The sequence below is a fragment of the Caretta caretta genome, chromosome 9 (assembly GCF_965140235.1).
Source record: "Caretta caretta isolate rCarCar2 chromosome 9, rCarCar1.hap1, whole genome shotgun sequence".
In the NCBI taxonomy this organism is placed as follows: Eukaryota; Metazoa; Chordata; order Testudines; family Cheloniidae; genus Caretta; species Caretta caretta.
This window is the reverse complement of record NC_134214.1, coordinates 25,912,831-25,934,333: the sequence shown is the minus strand read 5'-3', so window position 1 is coordinate 25,934,333 and position 21,503 is coordinate 25,912,831. Positions and strand designations below refer to the sequence as shown.

Below are 21,503 nucleotides of genomic sequence, written 5' to 3'. Positions count from 1 at the left end.
TCTGATGTATTTCCTAAGTACCTGTTCAGCCAGCTGGTTAAGCATGTGCCTATCTTTAAGCACATGAATCATCCCATTGACTTCAGTGAGTTGACAGGCACATGCTTAAGTACCTGGCTGAATCAGGGTCTGTTTGAGGAAACACTCATGTAGTTACATGCTGGTTTTCATCCTACTGATTCCATAATCCTGTGTATATTTGTGGGTAGTCCAGAGGTTTTTGTAATCCACTTTGCCATAAAATCTGTCCTTACCTTAGTTGTTCTCACTCTCAAAGTAATTAAATCTCCTATAATAATTTTGCATCAAGTTAAATCCCCATCTTAGAACAAACATGACCATCATCACAGAAATGTCCTCTGCAGAGTCCAAAGCCTCTGTGAAACAGGATCCTTCCTTTTTTAGTGTAAACACATTTTTCCATGAAATGAACATCCCTTATTCTTGTCAACAGCAGAGCCTGACTTAAACAGGTCTCTTAATCTGCATGTTTTTTCCCTGAGAATGAAGTCCTAATCACTCATTCAACAATTGTCTGTGTCACAGACACAGAGAGCAGCCTTGCAACCCTCCCTTTAGCCCCTGAGCTCTCTTCTGTAAAGTCTGTGTCATGGGTCTCAGGCTACTGAAGAAAACCCTTCCAAATGGTTGCTAGGTGGCAGATCTCCACTCTGCAAAGCATTTCTTCTATTGTATTACTATTGCATGTTGTAGAATAGATTGGCTGTAGGCTCAAGTTCAAAGCTTTTTTGTATTATTGTTTTAAAGTTAAAATCTGTGGCAAAATCAAGTCCACACTTTGCAGGTACTGAAAGCACAGTGCCCTCTCAGCCAGGTGCAAGGAAATCTGGGTCAAGTATAACAAAGCTCTTGTTGGCTCCAGCTACTTCAGCTGTTTCCTTTAACTCTGTTTCAGACAGAAATGACCTAATGCTATTTCAAAAACTAATTTGGGTGGCAGAAGACTGGACAGCCCAGGCCAAGATTAACAGCAATAGACAGTAGGCATGCACCACACAGTCCCAGTTGTGGTGGGTTTTTCTGTTTTTGTAAATGAAGTTCCAGTCTGAAGAGGATCCTAAGCCAAACAGTGAAGATCTGAATTCAAACTTCTTCACAATTCAAGAGATTTCTGCTCTGGTGTTGCAGTTCAGGTCCATTATACAGTACTGATGTAGAAGTTGAGCTATGAAGTTCAGATCTGATTTGGTATCTCCTCAGACTTATGGAAGTTCACTTATGGAAGTCTCAGGAGATACCAAATCAGTGTTCTTGTTTGGGGTTTTTGTACCTTAAATATATTCTGATGGCCTTTTAGCATATGACCCCTGGTATGAACAATTAATATTGGACCTAAAAAATTACTTATTCTGAAATCTGCTTATGTTAAGTATTCTGAAAAGTATCACTTTTTTTTCTTTTTTCATTAATTTTAAATTTCAGATAAAATGAAACAGATTTTAATTGTTTTGAGTCTAGAAGGAAAAGGTGGAGTTAGAGTACCTAAATACTACCAGGACTATTATAATATGAATACATAAGACAGAGAGAAGTACCCTCAGCTATACATAACTTTCTAATAGCATGAACATCTTAATAATCAGCCTTAGTAATGTGTTTTCTGTACAGTATATTTTGCATTTCTGTCATGTTATCCATGCTTTGTTTTTTCTAGCTAGTGATAAATGCTAATTTATAACTCCTTGACCAAATCTTATTGAAGTCTGTCCTCCCAGTGCATTTTACTGAAGCAAACTGCTCAGTTGTGAACTCTGCTACATGTCTGCACAGGGGAGAAAATTGGGTGTAATTGGGTGTAAGGCACCTCTCTACTCAGCTGTGAAGGCTACCTGTGTATCATGACCAGTGGAACTGGAGTCAGAGGGCCCATGTTCCCTGGTGGGACTGTTATTGACAGGCCACCAGGGAAATGGAACATTGCCACTGGAGTCAGGCTGGAATCCATTCCGCCACATGGACAGAGCAGTCCAAAGAGTTTAATAAATTTCCAATTGTTCAGCTTAACCTAAATTCAGCATCACTCTTTATAAATGAAAGTGTTGGTGCTGTAAGTTCTCTGAAGTGCAGCAGCTGACAGCATGAACCATGGATATCCGTCTAACTCCTCCCTCGGAGCCCTGGATTTTGTAGACATAAACCTTGCCCAGTGATTGACACAGTGGAAGATGGAGTTTGAGCTGTTCAGAGACCTGGCCATGCAGGAGGCCAACAGCAACAGGTAAGTAAAACTATTATTTTACTCTACATAAGAACAGTCATACTGGGTCAGACCAATGGTCCATATAGCCCAGTATCCTGTCTTCTAACAGTGGCCAATGCCAGGTGCATCAGAGGGAATGAAAAGAATGGACAGTCATCAAGTGATCCATCCTTTCTGGTCTACTCCCAGTTTCTGGCAATCAGTGGCTAGGGACACTCAGAGTATGGAATTGCATCCCTGACCATCCTGGCTAATAGCAGTTGATGGATTTATCCTCCAGGAATTTATATAGTTCTTTTTTTTGAACTCTGTTATAGGTCTTCAAAGTATCCCCTGGCAATGACTGTGCATTAAGTACTTCCTTTTGTTTGTTTTTAAACCTGTTGCCTATTAATTTCATTGGGTGACTGTTGGCTCTTGTGTTATATGAAGGGGTAAAAACACTTCCTTATTCACTTTTTCCACACCATTCACAATTTTATAGAGATCTGTCATATCTTCTCTTAGCTGTCTCTCTTCCAACCTGAAAAGTCCCAGTCTTTTTTAATCTATCCTCTACAGATCTCTTCCATACCCTTAATCACTTTTGTTTCCCTTCTCTGTACCTTTTCCAATTCTAATATATCTTTTTTTGAGATGGGATGACCAGAACTGTATGCCGTATTCAAAGTGTGCACATACCATGGATTTATAAAGTGGCATTATGATATTTTCTGTCTTATTGTCTATTCCTTTCCTGATAGTTCCTAACATTGTTGACTTTTTGAGTGCTGCTGCACACTGAATGGATGTTTTCAGAGAACTATCCAAAATGACTCAAGATCTTTCTTGAGTTATACCAGCTAATTTAGACCCCGTAATTTTGTATGTATAGTTGGGATTATGTCTTCCAATGTGCATTACTTTGGTTTTATCAATGCTGAATTTCATCTGCCATTTTGTTGCCCAGTCACCCAGTGTTGTGAGATCCCTTTGTAAGTCTTCTATCTTGAGTAAACTTGTTTGCCACCTTACTGTTTACCCTTTTTCCAGATCATTTATGAATATGTTGAACAGTACTGGTGCCAGAACAGATCCCTGGGTGATACCACTATTTACCTCTCTCAATGCTCAAAACTGACCATATATTCCTACCCTTTGTTTTCTGTCTTTTAACCAGTTACAGATCCATCAGAGAACCTTTCCTCATATCCCATTACTGCTTATTTTGCCTAAGAGCCTTTGGTGAGGGACCTTGTCAAAAGCTTTCTGAAAGTCCAAGTACACTATATCCACTGGATCACCTTTGTCCACGTTTTGTTGACCCCCCTCAAAGAATTCTAATAGATTGGTGAGGCATGATTTCCCTTTACAAAAGCCATGTTGACTCTTTCCCAACAAATTGTGTTTATCTATGTATCTGATAGTTCTGTTCTTTACTATAGTTTCAACAAATTTACCTGATACTGAAGTTAGGCTTATTGGCCTATAATTGCCAGGATCACCTCTGGAGCCTTTTTTTAAAAACTGATGTCACGTTAGCTACTCTCCAGTCATCTGGTACAGAAGCTGATTTAAATGTTAGGTTGGACAGTTCTTCAATTTCATATTTGAGTGTCTTCAGAACTCTTGGGTGAATACCATCTAGTCCTGGTGACTTCTTTTGACACCTCAATCTGAGACCGTTCCTCAGATTTGTCACCTAAAAAGAATGGCACAGGTATGGAAACCTGCCTCACATCCTCTGCAGTGAAGACTGATGCAAAAAATTCATTTAGTTTCTCTGCAATGGCCTTATCTTCCTTGAATGCTCCTTTAGCACCTTAGCCATTTAGTGGCCCCACTGATCATTTGACAGGCTTCCTGCTTCTGATGTACTGAAAATGCGTTTTGCTGTTAGTTTTTGAGAGTTTGGCTCTTTGCTCTTCAAATTCTTTTTTGGCCTATCTAATTATACTTTTACACTTGACTTGCCAGACTTTATGTTCCTGTGAAGCGACACAGGTTTTTCTCTAGAGATGACTCCAAAGGGGAGGGGATAGACCTCTGTTACTGCCTTACACACAGTGGCTGCTATATGCAATTTTGGGGAGTTGGGGTTTGACAGACTCCCTAATTTTATGATAGGATAGTCTCTGGCACTTGGGATCACCATTTGCAGGAGTGGCTGCTCCAGAAAGGCAATCTTACATTAGACAGATGCTTAGACATGGCGTGTGCAGCGGAAGCCTTGAGAGAGGATGTAAGCCCGAGGAGACACCACGCTCCCAGAAGTACATGCAGTGAGACAACTGCAAAGGAGAGCAAGTGGTCAGGGTTCCATACCCATAGTGAGATGCATTTCCTGTGGGAGACAGCACAAACAGGTAAAGAAGTGCCCCACGCTAGGATAGCATTGCATGGAATGTGGCAAGTTCAACCATTTTAGCAGTGTATGCAAGAGCAGAGGAAGGTCTCAAAGATTCATTCAGACTTGTACAAGAGGGGGATGGCACATCAGACAGTGGTGATAACACCATAACTCTCTCCATGAGTCCATAGATAATGGAGACAATTTTGAAAGCATATGGGGATGTTTTCCAAAGACACTGTGTATCTCAGAGGAAATCTGTGATTTGAAGTAGACTCGACAATGGAACCTGCATGCTTATCACAAAGGAAAATTCAAGGGGTACTACATAATCAAGTACTCCAGGAGCTCAAAAGTCAACAGAGCAGGGATATCCTAGCACCTGTAGAGGCTGGTATAACCTTGGTAAGCAACATGGTGGTGACGAAGAAGCCATCAGGCAAATTATGCATTTATATAGAGAGAGAGCCACTGAAGTGAGCATTGAAAATATGCCACTATATTCACTGGCCACAACTGATGACATCTTACCTGAACTTTCCAAAGCCAAAATGTTTATGGTCTGATGTGAGGAATGGGTTTTGGCACATAAACCTGGATAAAGACTCCAGCATGCTGATAACTTTTGCAATGCTATTTGATCACAACAGATGGCTGCTCATGCTGATGGGCATAGGCCCAGCACTAGAGGTGGTCCAGAGGAGATTCACCCAAGCATTGGAAGAACTTCCTGGGGTGAAAATAATTGCAGGTGATATCTTCATAGGTGAAGGGAGTAATGATACAGAAGCTGAACGAGACCATGCCAGAAAATTATAAGCTTTTCTACAATGATGCAGGGACAAGAACATAAAACTCAATCCAGCAAAAATACGACTCAGACAGCATGAGGTGACATACTTCGGATATCTGCTCACAACTGAGGGATGGAACAGATTCCAACAAGATCAAGGAGTCAGAGGCATGCCAGCTTCAGTGGATGTGAAAGTGGTACAGTGCCTCTTGGATGGAAAATGTATCATTCCAAAGTTCTGTCCACACCTGGCTGTAGTAGCAGAACCTGTATGTTGACTCATAAGGAAGGATGTTGAGTGGACTGGGCAGGTCCCCAACAGCAAGCATCTAGCGCACTGAAACTGATAATGGATGCCTCTCTCCTCTCCTAAAGTATTACCAGCCAGGAGAGCCACTGACACTCCAGTGTGATGCATTGGAGAAAGGATTGGGTGTAGCTCTTTTGCAGGAGCAGCCGGTTGCTTATGCCCTCGGAACCCTGTCACAGACTGAACAGGGATATGCCTAAATACAAAAAGAGCTTCGGACTGTGGTATTTGGAGTGGAGTGATTCCATCAGTACACTGATGGCCATCCAGTAATCAGACCACAAAACCCTAGAGCAGTAGTTCCCAAACGTTTTCAATTGTGCCTCTTACGTGGTGTGCACCCCCTGGGGAGCTGGGGCAGAGGGAGGCAGAGTGAGTGTAGCAGGATGGGGGCAGGGAAGCCACGCTCTGGGGATGGTGGGGTGAGTGTGGGAGGGGGAGCCATGTACTCCAAGAATAGGGCAGGGTGGGGAAGGGGAAGCCGCACTCAGGGCAGGATAGGGGAGCCGCCAGAATCTATGAGTGCTGACTGAACACTGTCAGGTCCCCTTTCCAACCGGACTTCCTGGTCAAAAACCAGGCACCTGGCAACCTTTGGCCGGGGGGTTGCAGCAGGGAGCTGTGGCTGGGAGAAGAGCCATGGCTGGAGCAGAACAGGGGGCACAGTGGGGCTGAGTGGCATTCCCTCCCTGCCCCTAGGGGGCTGACCCAGGCTCACTGTGCCCCCTGTTCTTCTATGACCCTGGGGGGGGGTGCCTCACAGTTTGGGGACAACTGCCCTAGAGGCAAACATGACAAAGTCCCTCCTTAGTGCTCCAAAGAGATTGTAACAAGTTGTGGTGCATGCAGTGCTACCAGATGGAGATCAGACATTGTTCAGGGCCATTACTGGTGTTAGAATCCAGGCTAGATATATCTAGCATCAGCGAGTTGTGGGAAGGAGATCAGGGCACTGACTCCGTTAACATGCTGCTCTCGCTCAGGTTCAACAGTGAAGCTGATAGAAATCAAAGAGGTTACAGAAAGGACATCCAACTACAGGCAGTCAAGAGAACAATACTAGGAGAGTGGCCAGAAGATAAAAGCCAACTACCAGTAGGAGCAGAACCACATTTTCAAATTAAAGATGAGTTGTGTGTGCAGGATAGAATCATATTTTCATGACAGGGAGCTGTCTTGCCTCGTTATGAAAAAATACATGCTTCACACATTGACAACTGTGTTTACTACCTGGGAATAAATACACAACTCCACTCCTTGATAGAAGGGTCTGAAACCTGCCAGTTGTATGATTATTACCACATGACCTGCTCACCTGACCTATGTACCTATGAAAAGGACTTACTTAAAAGGAAATGCAGTATTGTATTACAGTGGAATTCAAAATTGGGAGGCCAATATCCTGCCTGATATAAGAAGCAAGTCAGTGTTTGTCAAACTGATGATATCTTTGCAAGATATGGCATTCCAGACACTGTAATCAGTAACAGCCCTAGTTTGTCTTGAAAGAATTTAAGGAATATGCACACAAATGGGAGTTTGATCACCACAATATCTCCTCCACAGAATACCCACAGAGTTAATGGTAATGTGCACTCAGTTGTGAAAACAGCATTACACAAGGCTGTTTCACAAGGTTGGTTGTTCTGGTTCAGACCCCTTGCTAGCATTTTTGGCACACAGGAGTACCCTATGTCAGGGGGTGCCAAAACAGTCCCACACAGGCACTGATAGCAGGAAGGACCAAACCCATGTTATCAATAAGGGGAGATCTGCTGCAGCCAGAAGGATGGGGACACTACTAAAAGGAGATGACCAGCAGTTAGAAAAAGCACACACTAGGGTACGACAGGTCAGCCAAGAACCTACCAGCCTTGGAGACAGGCACTCTTGTGTGGATCCAGCGTTTAGAGAGACACCGGATGGAGTGAACCGAAGGAATCGTGAGGGGTTCAGTGGCATCCAGGTCATATGAGGTGACTACACAAGAGAAACAAGGGATCTGAAGAAACAGGAAGCACTTATGAGCCAGGAGATACAATACCCAGAACAGAGAAACAAAGCCATCTTGAGGCGAAGCCCACAGGGAAGGAAGAGACTCCACAGAGAAATAGTTGCTAGACTTTGAGGTGCCAGCCATGGATTTTTAATTGCAGTCTGTCACCTGTCTCAGAGTATGTCTAGTGAGACAGAGATAGGACGCTCCTGGTGTGGTCACCTGTTGAGGACACCAAACTATCTTAAGATCTCTGTTATGTGCTAGCAACCTCTTGCCAAAGGATAGGGATCTGGGCATCAATTACTTGTTTTTAATGTTTGTTTGTAAAATAGGGAAGATGTATTACGATCAGTGGCACTGGAGTTAGAGGGCCCTGGGGCGGGGGCTATTAGTGATGGGACACCAGAGAAACAGGGAAGTCCAGAAAGTTAAGCTGGAAGCAACTTTGCTACATTGACAGAACAGGCCGAAGTGATTAATAAAGTTCCACTTTCTCAACTTAACCTGCTTTAGCATCGCTCTTTGCACAGGAAACAACCTGCATCTGCTGCCGGTGCATGGGAAGGAGACTCACTACTACTGAGATGCTACTTTCTTTCCTGTACAGGTACATGGGCAGGAGTGAGGGAAAGAAAAAAATCTTTGCTCCACCCTCTCCTGCACTGACACAGCACAGCTAACCTCACTGAGTGGAAGTAAACTGCAGCTGGAAAAGGGCTAGAGCAGCTTACTTCCCTCCTTCAAGCATGGTGCTCCACAACTATACGTTGCCCCTTACTCAAATTGGATTGCAAGGTGCCAGTCCAGCCCTAAGGGAGTGTCCATCCACGGGACTGTTCTGACCCCATTAGCTGGACAAATAGTACAGATCCCAGAGAATAAGGGCACAATTGTCTCTTCTAAAATAAGTGAGCGAGATTTACCACCGGTGCAACTTTCAATGTCCTTGAGTTTAAGCCTGCATTATATGAGTGAGTATTGAATCATGGTATCATAGTATGGTACATAGGAGAGGAGTCTTTTACAGTCAATGAGGAACACGTGTGAAGCAGTTTTGAATTTTTTCCCCAATACCTAGTCTGTTTTTATTTCTCTTGAAAAGATACATTATGTACCAAAGCCCTATAAAAGTTGCAAAATCATTACAACCACAATTTTTCAAGCTTATGTAATTCATAAGAATTAACTGCCAATAGAATTGCTGTGTATTTCCTATTTTCTTACCAAAAAGTTCTACCCTTTTCCCAGATTTGTTCTAACCTTTGTTTGGCATGCAGCAAAAGAATCTGAGCTAGCCAACTCTGATTCCCTCTCTAGAAGAAAGAACAAGTTTGCTGGAAGAAACTGTTTACGCAAACCTTTGGCCATCTTCAGTATTGCCAGTGGCCACCCCCACAAATCTCTAAATATACACAGGAAGACAAAATGTGAGATGGTACTGCTGTCCAGCAATTTTGTTACAAAATGCTGGCTTTTGTGATTTTTTTTTAAATACATTAAATATTTTTAATATGCATAGTGTTGAAATATTTGCGGTTCTCTTGGAAATTGCTGGATTGTCGTTCCTGGAGATTGCAGTCTCTTGTTTATGCACACATTTGTACTGAAAGGCTGTGACCCTTAGTTTATCTCAACCCTGAACAAGGGAGGAATTGGCAATGTACATTCAATCCATGGCCTCTTGGAATGTTTGGGCACTACAGCGCTGTAAGCTAGTGCTACATACAAGGGTAGTGGTCTAGGTGATATGGATACTTATCTATTAGGGACCAGGCTTTGGCCTCAAAATTCACCTTACGCAGCTAGTACTAACTTTTTGTCACTGCTCCTTTTGATTGGATTAGTATTCCATTTAATAAGAAAAATGTCTGACTAGGGTGTAGAGGGCCACTGAAATTTCCCACTGCATTCAAAACATCCCTTTATTCACACATGTACAAGTTTGAGTTCTACCCTGTATGATCTGAAGTGGGTGGTGGTTCTTCCAGGGTGTGATTTTTCTCTTTCAGATTTAGTCCCTAATTCTGCACTTATACAAACCCTTAACTTTATGGACAGCAGTAGTGAATTCAAAGAGGGTGCAGGCCTGATGAGAGTACTCCTGCATAAGCAGGGTCAAGGTCTTGGTTTGCAATCCCTTATTTTTCAGGTTTAAATGAATTCCCTGAAGTCCACCTGAAATGAGTTTTCCAGCACACCATTGTGTAGACAAAACTCAGAAACCTTCTGAAAGGTGAGCTGGATGCTAACTGAGGCCCTTATTCCTGTCTAGACCTAGGGCAGGCCTAAGCTTAAATGCTGTAGCTTTATGGGTGCTGCGGTAGCACTTCACTGGAGAGGCTATTCCACCAGTGGCGGAGCTGCTGTGGTTGGTGTAGCTAGTCCCTTTCTGCAAGAGGCTGTAGCTACGCTGACCGGAGAAGCCCGACTGTTGATAGTGCGCTGTCCACACCAGGCCAGCGTCGCTCCGAGGGGTGGGTTTTTCACACCACGGAGCAATGCACTTATACTCGTGTAAACTATTAAAGAGGGTCGCGCAGACGTGGCCTGCTGCACCTGTGCCATGTATGCACTTGAGTACTCCCACAGTCTCGGGGCCTAATGTCTTCTCGGGCTGCTGCCCTATGAAACAACTGGGCCATACTGTGTTAAGGGCAGCCCTAGCGCTCCACCCCTGCAGTTTCCATGGTGCTCGTGTGTTGGACCACGCTATGTCCAAGCGCTGCCCTGCTCCCAGCTCAAAGTTACAACTGCCAGCAGCGCTGGCTTGAGACAAGGACCGTCTGGCTCCAGACTTCCCCACCAGGCCCGGCGCTGGGCGACTCGCACAGCTCGGGGCCAGTCCGGGAGTCCTGAACCGCCCCACGACCTCCGGGGGCCTGGGCTTCGCAGCCACCCGAAACAGCGGGGCCGGGGACTCGCCGCCCCGAGGGGAGGGGGGTGGCGCTGGAGCCGTGACTCTCGGTGCGGGTGCGGGCGCGGCCGGCCGCGGGGCTTCGCCGGGCGCCCGCAGGGCGGCGGTGTCTCTCCTCCCTGCTCCGCGGGGCCGCGGGGGCGGCGCTTAGCTCCCGGCGGGCGGGGCGCGGACGGCTCAGGTTGAAGGCTGCGTGGGTGGGTGGGGAATCCCGCTGAAGCAGAGCGCGGTGGGGGCTGGCCCGTGCACCGCAGTCCGTGGCAGAGGCGGGCAGCGAGCGGCAGGTGGGGACGGGAGCGTCCACCCCCTGCCTTCCGGGCGAGAGGGGCTTTCCCTCCTGCGGCTGCTCGCGGCCATGCGGTGAGTCCCTAGCAGCAGCCGCTCCGCGGGGAATCGTTGCGCTTGGGTCCGGGCTCGGCGGGGGCAGCTGTGGGACAGGCGCAGGGGGCCGCGCGGCTGTGTGCAAAGTTCTCTCGCCGCGGGGCTCGCAGGCATGGGGGGGGCTCCTTCGGTGCTGGTCCCCCTCCGGCCGTGGGGCGCCCAGCAGGTGGGCTGCGGGTCTGGGTTTGCACCCGCCAAGCTCGGCTGTAAAGTTCGGCTGCCTGGCCGGGGGGAGCCCCTGTAGCTCTAGCGGCTGCTGGGGGCGGGGGGAACGACTCTCTGAAAACTCTCTCCAACTTCTAATGCCGTGCGGTCACCGCAGCGGGGCGGGGGTGTAAGTGGCATTACAAGAAAACTCCTTCTGTAAGTCCTGTTGGGGCTGGGTGTGGAATGACAAAGTTATGCTTACTACTATTTCCTCGTAGTAAAAGGAGAGCGTGCGAGGACTGAGCCTTTGCAGGATTTGTTGCTTCCTTCTTGCACTAGTGGTGACCCTAAGGAATTTGCTATGGATGGGGAAAGTGAAGTGGATTTTTCTGGTAACAACGTAACGCCATGGTGGAGGAGGAGATCGACCCCGCAGCAACGCGCCAAGAGCAAACCTAGACCCCAGTCTTACCAGAGCCCCAACGGGGTCCTCTTCACAGATTTCCCTGTGGAAGACAGGGGTACATTCACTGTGACTCAGCCCGCTGAAACAATAGTTACTTCTCCAGACAACAGATTAGTCCAAAGGAGCCCCTCCTCTTTTAAGTCCAAGATGGGATCTGTGCCAAATGGAAAAATAGGATCTCCAGAGTATAAAGCTGTTTCCCCCCAACTTTCTTCTGACCAGGCATCTCCAGTTCTGAAACTGGTTTCAGATAACTTGATAAGTTTTACAGTAACCTCGCCAGATGACACATTGCTTCGTCCAGTGATGATTTCCAGTCAATCAGCACTTATCCCAGAAGATGAACAGACTGCTTTTATGTCAACTCCTGGGTCCTTACCTGGAAATATGCCTTCACTGAGTAATAACACAATGGCTGTTTTGCAGTTACAATCCTACCAGCTTTTTAAAAACCCAGAAAAGGCACTTGTGGGACCCTCATTGGTTTCCCAGACAGCTCCCTCACAGCAAAACTTAACTCTCCACAGACTGACATCTAATCAGAACCAACTCCCAGAAAAACAGTCAATAGTTCTGAGTACAAATAGTCCTGCTGCGCTCAAAGTGGGGAAACAACAGATCATTCCTAGGAGTTTAGCTTCTGAGATAAAAGTGACAAACAAAACCAGCAACCAGAATGTGGAGCCGAACAAAAGGGTCCTCAAGGTCCGTAGCATGTTGGAGGTGCTTAATATGCCTTTGGTAGCTGATGGTGATGGAGAGACCGAAGGTAACCTGAATAGCCCAGGGGCATTGAGAAGAGGATTGAGGTCTACTTCCTATCGAAGAGCAGTAGTGAGTGGCATTGACTTTGACAGTTCTACAAATTTTAAGAAAAAAAATAGAATGTCCCAGCCAGTACTCAAAGCTGTTGTGGAGGACAAGGAGAAATTTTCTAGTTTAGGAAGAATAAAGGTGAGTAAACTGGTAGATGAAACTTATGGGTTTTTTTTGTTTGTTTTTTTTTGGAATGGTACTGGCCACTTTAAAGGTAGTGATTAGCAGTCTAAGTATTTTTTTTAATGCATTTGTTTTTGAGTTCATTATTTACTATTAGAAGCTTCTCTGTGACATTTGACAGGTATAAATGGTCACTTAACATTTCCTCCATTTTACTGTAATGAAAACAGTACTTTTAAGGATACCATTAATTTGAAACCTAGCCAGTTTAAAATATGAGTTAAAGGTAATTTCATATTTTACGTTTCAGAGTAACAGCCGTGTTAGTCTGTATTCGCAAAAAGAAAATGAGTACTTGTGGCACCTTAGAGACTAACCAATTTATTTGAGCATAAGCTTTCGTGAGCTACAGCTCATTCATCGGATGCTCAAATAAATTGGTTAGTCTCTAAGGTGCCACAAGTACTCCTTATATTTTACATTTGTCACTGAATCCCCCTGTCAATTTAGGTTTTGTTTTGCATTCATATTTGCTTAGATTTAAAAATGTTTATCCCACCCCTATATACATTTGAATAGGGGAGACAATTAAACTGACTTCACAAAGTGCTGCCTAATGTAAAAAGTAAATACAGTGGCAAAAAAATAGTCCAACTACTCCCCCCCATCTCTTTCAGTTATCATAACCTTGCCTGTTACTTGTAACAGTATGTTTTTAAAAAATTCAGGTAGAAGTGAACTTTTTAAATTGACAGAGTCCTTTTAAAGTATCTTGAAACAGCCTCAGGTGTATCCTAAAAGTAGAATGTCTTATTTCAGTCCTCAGATTTAATCCTTTTTGAATAATAGTTTTATTACATTTTCTCTTGCTAAATTAATTATAATTATGCCACAAAACCTTGCTTAAAAAAAACTGTAAAACCTTTTTCTGTCTTGAAAAAATGTTAATCTTTGTCTTTTTGTTGTGTTTCATTTGCATTCTACCCTTCAAGCATCGAATGCTTTTAATAAATTGGTAGATTAAAAAGCTCTGCAGGGTGACTTGGAATTGTGCAGTAAAGCACTCCAGGCAAGGCATAATAGCTGTAACTAGTAGAATAATTATCAAGTGTATGACAGTTCTCAGGCAAACAAAAAATTTAGGGGGTGGGGGTTGGGAGCTTTCACAGAAATTACACAAACAAGCAGTTTCAGTAGGTCAGATTGTAGGCTGTATCATTCCATTAGTTTTTTTTCCTACAGACCTCCCCCAATGAAAGCACTGAGGAGTTCTGCTTAAAATAAGAAGACATTATATTGCCCTGTCTTTATACAGAGATGACTTTTTGTTGTTGTTGCTAATGTGGTTTTTGTTGTTGTTGTTTTGCCAGTTGAACTAATAGTATTGAAGCACATAAAGGTCTAAAATGTAGTTCACCAATAAGTTTGTTTTATTTCAGAGGGCTTGTTATGGTCTCAGAAAATAGCTTACATGGTGCCTTATGTGAATTTTTTGTAGCATGAGAAGGAAAGCTAGTCCCTCTAACAAGAACAATGTATACTTGATAGGATAGCTCAGAGCCAATGAAATGCGAGTTTATTGAACTCTTGTAATGCTATAGTATGAAATAATTTTGAATGGCTTTTTATTCAGTTTGTAGGAAAAATGCAAAGTGATGAATGACTAAGCAATTAGAAGAAAGTCCATAGCAACTTTAATGTCACATCTGTAGTGAAACAATGGTTGTGTGAATAATTTACTAATTGTCAAAAGTTTATAAACTAGGAATAATTAACTCAGTGCCTTTGCTAATATTAAATAAAATAGCATAACCTTTGCTGCAGTCAGTGGCTTTGTATTCTTATTTTTCATGTTTCTTTTCTTTACAAAAACATCCTAGAAGAAAGCACCGAAAGGACAAGGGACATTTGATGGGGAAGGTAAGCACTGGATTTTGTGGAGACTGGTTTTTATTATTTGAATGCATGTTCTGATAAAAACCCAAGCTTTCAAATGACCAAATAAATCTCAAGAGAAGCTGACTTCAAGAGAATAATATGTCAAAATACTGTAGATTTTTTTCAAAGAAAAGCATGTTAGTTCAAGATTTTTAGATTTCAGTTATCAGCTGGAAATACTTTTAATAATAATACAACTGCCATTAAATTCTGTTTGTAGAATTGCTTAAAGAATACAGAAAGGCAGGTAAACAATACCTTACACTGGAATATAAAAAAGAACTATTTATATGTATTTGTGTATATAGTTTAAGCTTCAGCTCTTATAAAAAACACTGTGGGATTTGCATAAAATAAAGCCAATTCCTGCAAGCTGATTTCAGTGGTCAGACCTCATACATAGACCTTTGACTTCATTGGGGTCTAGGTGAGTGTCAGGATTAACCTATGTGGATTCAGGTTGCAGAACTGGGGGGGGGGCAAGGTGCCATTCTCTGGATTTTAGGTGTAAACCACCAATGCTTATGAAAACTATCCCTGCAGTCTAACATAATCTTTTTTCTCATGTTGCCGTTCTGACCCATAAGCTTGTAGTCTCAATGTCATCTTTGTCTCCGCTCTTCCCTGTTCCTCTGACCCTGATTTTTGATGAACTGGCTGCATCCCCTCCTCTCTATTTTACAACGAACCGTTAGTCCTTACTCTTGTAATCTCTCCTGACTATGGTAATCGGCGCTGTCTCTGCTTGCCCATCTTTAATCTCTCCCCAAGTCCATTCAAAACCTGGTTGCTGTGAACATCTTCCTTTCCCACTGCTTTGTCTCCTCTTCTTTTCTTAACTTCTCAGGTCTCATGCATTGTTTAAGCAACTCTTTGCTTTTGAAGCAATCCACGAATATGCCCTGCCTTCATTTTCTAAGATACCTCCTTCCTCTCTCCTGATTCTATGTCCAAGGTTTTCTTCTGACTTCTCCCTTCATCTCTGTTGTTCACTCCTTACTCTTTGCTCCCTAGAATGGCATTCAGGGTTCAGTTATTATATGCCAAGCTTCCATCCTCAAAGTTTATAAAAATCTCACATATTCTTTGGAGCATGCTGTCTGTAATGATCCTGGCCCACTCTGTTTTCTTAATGTAATTCTTTGGATTGTAAACTCTTTGGGCAAAGTCTTAGTTTTTTCTGGCAGAACTCCCCTGTTACACAGCACCATATGCAGTTATGCTATGTGTTTATGATTATATGATGTGTGTACACACCTTATAAACTCTAGCCCTTATGTACAACCCTTGAGCAAAGTGCTAACGGACACAGCAGCTAAAGCAAATCTGACCAGTTTGACGAAAGACTTTAGCAGACTCTTAAAGACTCACTGAGGAGCTCAATCTCTTTCACTTTCCTTCCTACAAATAGTAGGTTGTAAAAAAACACCTGCCCTTCTCCTATAAAAGTATTTGCCTTTCAAAGTATCATCAGCCTTTCTCCTATAAAACGTTTCTTCTTTTCGTGGCTTAGTTCCTGTATTTTGAGTTCCCTCTTTCCCCATGTGCTTGTGCTTAATATATATAAAAAGAGTGTGAGCACTAGAAGAAGCTGGTCTTCGTGTTTGTGCTCCTTCCCCATGTGGTTTTGTTGCATTAATACTGGTAGCGCTGAAGCACATAGAAGAGGAATCTGAGTGCACATGAAAGTGTGCAGGCCCTGCATTTAGCATGTCTCGGAAGACAGGCTCTCTCTTGGTCAGTCCTGATTTTAAAGTTCTGAAGTCAAAATTTGGGAAGGGGGAAAATAATCCCCAATGAAATATGAACAGTTTTTAAGGCTAATAGTGTAAAAATTGCCATTGGTAATAGGTTCTTAATACCTTTTACTATGTGCATGAGATAATCACACACCTGGATGATTGACCTTACTGTACTGATGTTTTTGTTTTTTTAATCTTTAGCTTGTTATGACACATTGCACAACAAATTAGGGGGAAATAAAGCTGTTTTCTGGCTTTCCCCAACAAAGGACACATCTGTTCTTTAATTCAGTCAGAAGGCATTTTTTTTTTAATAGTGGTACAGTGATCCATTGTTACTGTGCCACTGTCCGTCTTTAATAAGACACTATCTTTGTCTTCATGCAGTTTGTGAGCAACATCTACAATTTGCTTTATTTCATTGTTTAAATGCTACTTATGCCATTTGTTTTCAAAAGTTATAACTTTCTGACAATTAATGGCACTTTCCTTTGCATTGTAGAAAATGCGGTATTGTATCAAAACTACAAAGAAAAGGCTCTGGACATAGATTCTGATGAAGATTCTGAGTCCAAAGAACAAAAATCAGAGGAAAGGATAGTTATTCAGTATACGCCTCTGAGATCAACATGGAGTCAGCTATCAGTGGTGAGTATTTAATGGTTATATAGCCAGTAAAAATATAGTATGCAAGAATATATATAAGCAAGGATTTTATCTGCCAGTGGCATTTTCTGCCTGAAGTTTGACTTCCAGCCCCTTCTCAAATGTAAAGTGATTGCAGACATTTTATTAATACTCGGAGTTGTAATTGCCCATGTGTTACAGATATGGGGCCAAATCCTAAAGTCCTAGCTCTGCTTTACTCAGCTCTTACCTGCACAAATCTCTTTACTCTTCAAGATGATTTAGTAAGGCCTATTGGAAATGTCTTTTTACTGAAAAAGACAAAAGCCAGTATCTGTGAAGTATTAAGATAAGTATCTATAGAACAAAAACATAAGGCAAAATTAAATAAAGTGGGTGACATGAGAAAGTAAGTGTGACCTGAGGATTTAGTAATTTCAGTCTCATTCTACTAGAAATGCTGGCCTACGCTTGTGGAAGAGAATCATTTGGTACAAATGGAAATAATTGCTCTGGATTAACAGGACATTTTTTGGTGTATATATTGTCAATCAAATTAAACAGAGGCAAGGTGGTGAGTTAATATCTTCTATTGGACCAGCTTCTGTTGGTGAAAGAGAAGAAGAGCTCAGTGTAGGCTTGAAAGCTTGGTTTTTGTTTTGTTTTTTTTCATCAACAGAAGTTGGCTGGAAAAAAGATATTACCTCACCTCTCTAATATTCTTGGACCAACATGACTACACCAACACTGCAATCAAAATAAAGGGTTTTTAAAAATGTATGTGTGTAAAACAAAGGATAGTGTATTGCAGTTCAGCTTTACGTTCTTACAAATGACTTGCAAACTTAAATAAATAATTTTTAAAAATGCAAACTAAAGGATGTGCTAAATGGCCACAATCCAGAAAATAATTGCACATTTGCCATCTTAAGGGCCTGATCTTGCAAACACTTCCTACAGGGCACAGTGATTACTGCTCAGGCCTTGTCTACACCAGGATTTTAGCACTGGTGTAACCACATCATGGTAACCCCTTAGAAGAGAGAGAATTTTTACACTGCTGCAGTTTACCCTTGTTTGAAGGATCACATTCAAAATATCCAGACTTGCTGGATAAACTGGTTCTGATTCTACTAGGGTGGACATGGCCCTTTAGATTAAACTGAGTTCTATGTGTTTGCACTTGTATTCTTTGCATGCAAGGGCTATGGACAATCTTTAGATCAGGACCATAAACCGTGAGTGAACTTTTTTTTTTAACACAACCCTTGATTTTTAGAAGACCATGGAGGACTGGAGGTTTATTCCCCTTGACGCTCACTGTCACAGAAAGTGACTTTTGTGAGTGGAGAAGCTCATTTTAACCTGAGAGCTCTTGTGCTTTGCATGGACATATAGCTCCTGAATTTCAAATTTGAAAAGGCCATTGCCATGTGTTTAAAAGTTCATAAATGCACACAGTTCTAGATACAACTGGACAGTTAGGCATTCAACCAGATGTCCTCACATGCAAATACTTGCATATACAAATCTAGGTGCATACCATTGTGGTAACTGCACATGCAAATTGGGTGCTCAGATACGCATGCTTTTTGCATGTGACCCTAAGTTTCTCTGGTGACAGCAATAAAGCTCTTCAGTTCCCATGAGACTTTTCATAAGAATAGAGGTTTGCCTGGATGCCTTTAGTCAACAGTGCACTTCCCCCACACGTGCATCACACTTTACAACCCCCCTGCCTTCTCCAAAGGGGCTGCATTTCAGTGTGCTGTATGTAATGTGGTGACTTTTTGCTAAATATTATTTTTGTTGCTGCATTTCTTTGCTTTACATTTATATTTGGTGCATTAAAAATAGTGACCAAAGAGTTCATGATTAATAGTGAAATATGAAAGGAACAAATGTAGATGGTAAACCTAGGAATTCTAACCACCAGCCACAGGGATAATTTCACATTTTCATGTTTTGTGAAATTGCCAGACTCGTCTCTCTAAGGCGTATAACAGTTTTGCACCTCTTATGCAGAGATTGTCTGCTATCTTTAGAAAAGTTTACTTTTTTTTTTTTTTGTTTTTGTTTTAGCATATTGATGATTAATTCTCCTCGTTGATGATTTTTGGAGGCATGGAAGATGGAGAGCAAAAAATTATTATTTTCTGTTTGTATTATGATGATACTTAGGAGCTCTGGTTATGGACCAGGACTTCATTATGCTAGGTGTTGTATAAATACAGCACAAAAAGATGGTCTCTGCCCCCAAAGAGCATGCAATCTAAGTACATGTATAGGCATTTCTGAGTTTTCTACATGCTTTTGTAGTAGTCAGAAGGAGGAGTATTGAAGAGTTTCCTTTTTATGATCCTATCAAAAGGATGAGGTTGAGTTTGCAGTGCCAGAAACACATGCTGTGTCTGTCAAAGCTATGAGAGCATTCTAAATTCGCTTATACTGGTAAAAAAGGAAAGGCTCATGCTATTGGAGGAGGCTTCTGTTTGCTTTCTTGTAGGAATATGGTGAATTGGCTGCAGGAAAAACTCTTGACTTCATTATTCAACAAATTTCTTGGGCTATTGGTGGAGGTTTGTTACTTATGTAAAAGTGTTTTTTTGCCACTCTAAAGTGGTTTAGTTAACAGAAGTAATCCGTGTCATTTTCACTTTGTTTGGCAGGTGGTTTCTTTGACTCCCCTTCATTCCCCAGGAGTAACTCCAAAATGTATGGAGAGAAGGGACAGTTTCTCTGATCTTCCCCTCTCCACAGACACATGGTGGGTTTCTGGGCGTAGCTAGAGGGTTACAGACAAGCAGGGTTGCATCAGTTTAACTACAGGTGTTATTTTAAAATCAGTTTAGTTAAACCAGTGCAGAAGGCCATGTGGCCACTCTTAAACTGATACAAACTTGGCTTTAAACAAATTTTAGCATATTTTAAGCATAGGTTTAAGTTAAACTGAAATAAGCCATTATAAATAAGTGTTTTGGCACTGATTTAAATAATTTTTAAACTGTTGTATGTTAAACCAGTGCAAATTCTGTGTGTAGATGAGGGATGGGTGTCCACCGCCCTTCTTATTGCAGTCTTTCTTTCAGTATGCACAGTAGTTCTTCCTCAGAAGTGACAGGAAACCAATTAAGATCCAGCTGTTTAAGGCATCACCACGATATTACTAGCAACCCCATAAAGGTATTAATATACGGGAACAACTGGCTCTGTGGATGAGGGGAAAGCAGTGGACGTGTTATTCCTTGACTTTAGCAAAGCTCTTGATATGGTCTCCCGCAGTATTCTTGCCAGCAAGTTAAAGAAGTATGGACTGGATGAATGGACTGTAAGGTGGATAGAAAGCTGGCTAGATCATAGGGCTCAACGGGTAGTGATCAATGGCTCCAAGTCTAGTTGTCAGCCAGTGTCAAGCAGAGTTCCCCAAGGGTCGGTCCTGAGGCCAGTTTTGTTCAATACCTTCATTAATGATGTGGAGGATGGTGTGGATTGCACTCTCAGCAAGTTTGCAGATGACGCTAAATTGGGAGAAGTCGTAGATACGCTGGAGGGTAGGGATAGGATACAGAGGGACCTAGACAAATTAGAGGATTGGGCCAAAAGAAATCTGATGAGGTTCAACAAGGACAAGTGCAGAGTCCTAAACCTAGGATGGAAGAATCCCATGCTCCGCTACAGACTAGGGACCGAGTGGGTAGGCAGCCGTTCTGCAGAAAAGGACCTAGGGGTTACAGTGGACAAGAAGCTGGATGTGTGTCAGTGCGCCCTTGTTGCCAAGAAGGCTAATGGCATTTTGGGCTGTCTAAGTAGAAGCATTGCCAGCAGATCGAGGGGATGTGATCGTTTTCCTCTATTCAGCATTGGTGAGGCCTCATCTGGAGTACTGTGTCCAGTTTTGGGCCCCACATTACAAGAAGGATGTGGAAAAATTGGAGAGAGTCCAGCAGAGGGCAACAAAAATGATTAGGGAACTGGAGCACATGATTTATGAGGAGAGGCTGAGGGAACTGGGATTATTTAATCTGCAGAAGAGAAGAATGAGGGGGGATTTGTTAGCTGCTTTCAGCTACCTGAAGGGTTCCAAAGAGGATGGATCTAGATGGGTCTCAGTGGTATCAGATGACAGAGCAAGGAGTAATGGTCTCAAGTTGCAGTGGGGGAGATTTAGGTTGGATATTAGGAAAAACTTTTTCACTAGAAGGATGGTGAAGCACTGGAATGGGTTACCTAGGGAGGTGGTGGAATCTCCTTTTTTAGAGATTTTAAAGGTCAGGCTTGACAAAGTCCTGGCTGGAATGATTTAATTGGGGATTGGTCCTGCTTTGACCTTCTGAGGTCCCTTCCAACCTTGATCTTCTATGATTCTGTGAACAAAGGAACAATAATGCTAAACTGGTACAATTTGGAAAATCCTGAGGTTATGTCTGGTGAGAATAAGAAAAAGTTAGAAGTTCCACAATTTTGTACCTAACTTAATCCTCTGAATGCTGCTTTTTATAGCTTTTGGATGATGCCTATGGAGTGGGAAAGTTTTGTTCATTGCATTCTTAAGCTATAACAGAACATCTTTTCTATATATGGAGTTAAAAAGGATTAGCTTGGATGTAAAATAGAGGTCACATGTTAACAGGTCAAGTTGTGTGCCTTGACAACTTGGACTGCTGGCTGTTCACACTGAAGCACTAGTTGTTAAGATT

General features: G+C 42.6%; 1 protein-coding gene across 4 annotated transcripts in view; it reads left to right on the top strand.

The window, feature by feature from the left end:
* Positions 1-10,811: 10,811 nt before the first annotated feature.
* Positions 10,812-21,503, top strand: part of ARHGEF26 (Rho guanine nucleotide exchange factor 26) — a 118,567-nt gene continuing 107,875 nt past the window's right edge. For 2 of the 4 annotated variants that reach the window (XM_048864740.2, XM_075132176.1), the window contains exons 1-4: positions 10,856-10,926; positions 11,434-12,514; positions 14,380-14,419; positions 16,682-16,827. In XM_048864740.2, coding sequence (XP_048720697.2) covers positions 10,922-10,926; positions 11,434-12,514; positions 14,380-14,419; positions 16,682-16,827 — 1,272 coding nt within the window. In that variant the 5' untranslated portion in view covers positions 10,856-10,921. Of the gene's footprint in view, positions 10,927-11,372; positions 12,515-14,379; positions 14,420-16,681; positions 16,828-21,503 lie in introns of all 4 variants that reach the window. The other 2 variants (XM_048864738.2, XM_048864739.2) reach the window with 2 other exon arrangements.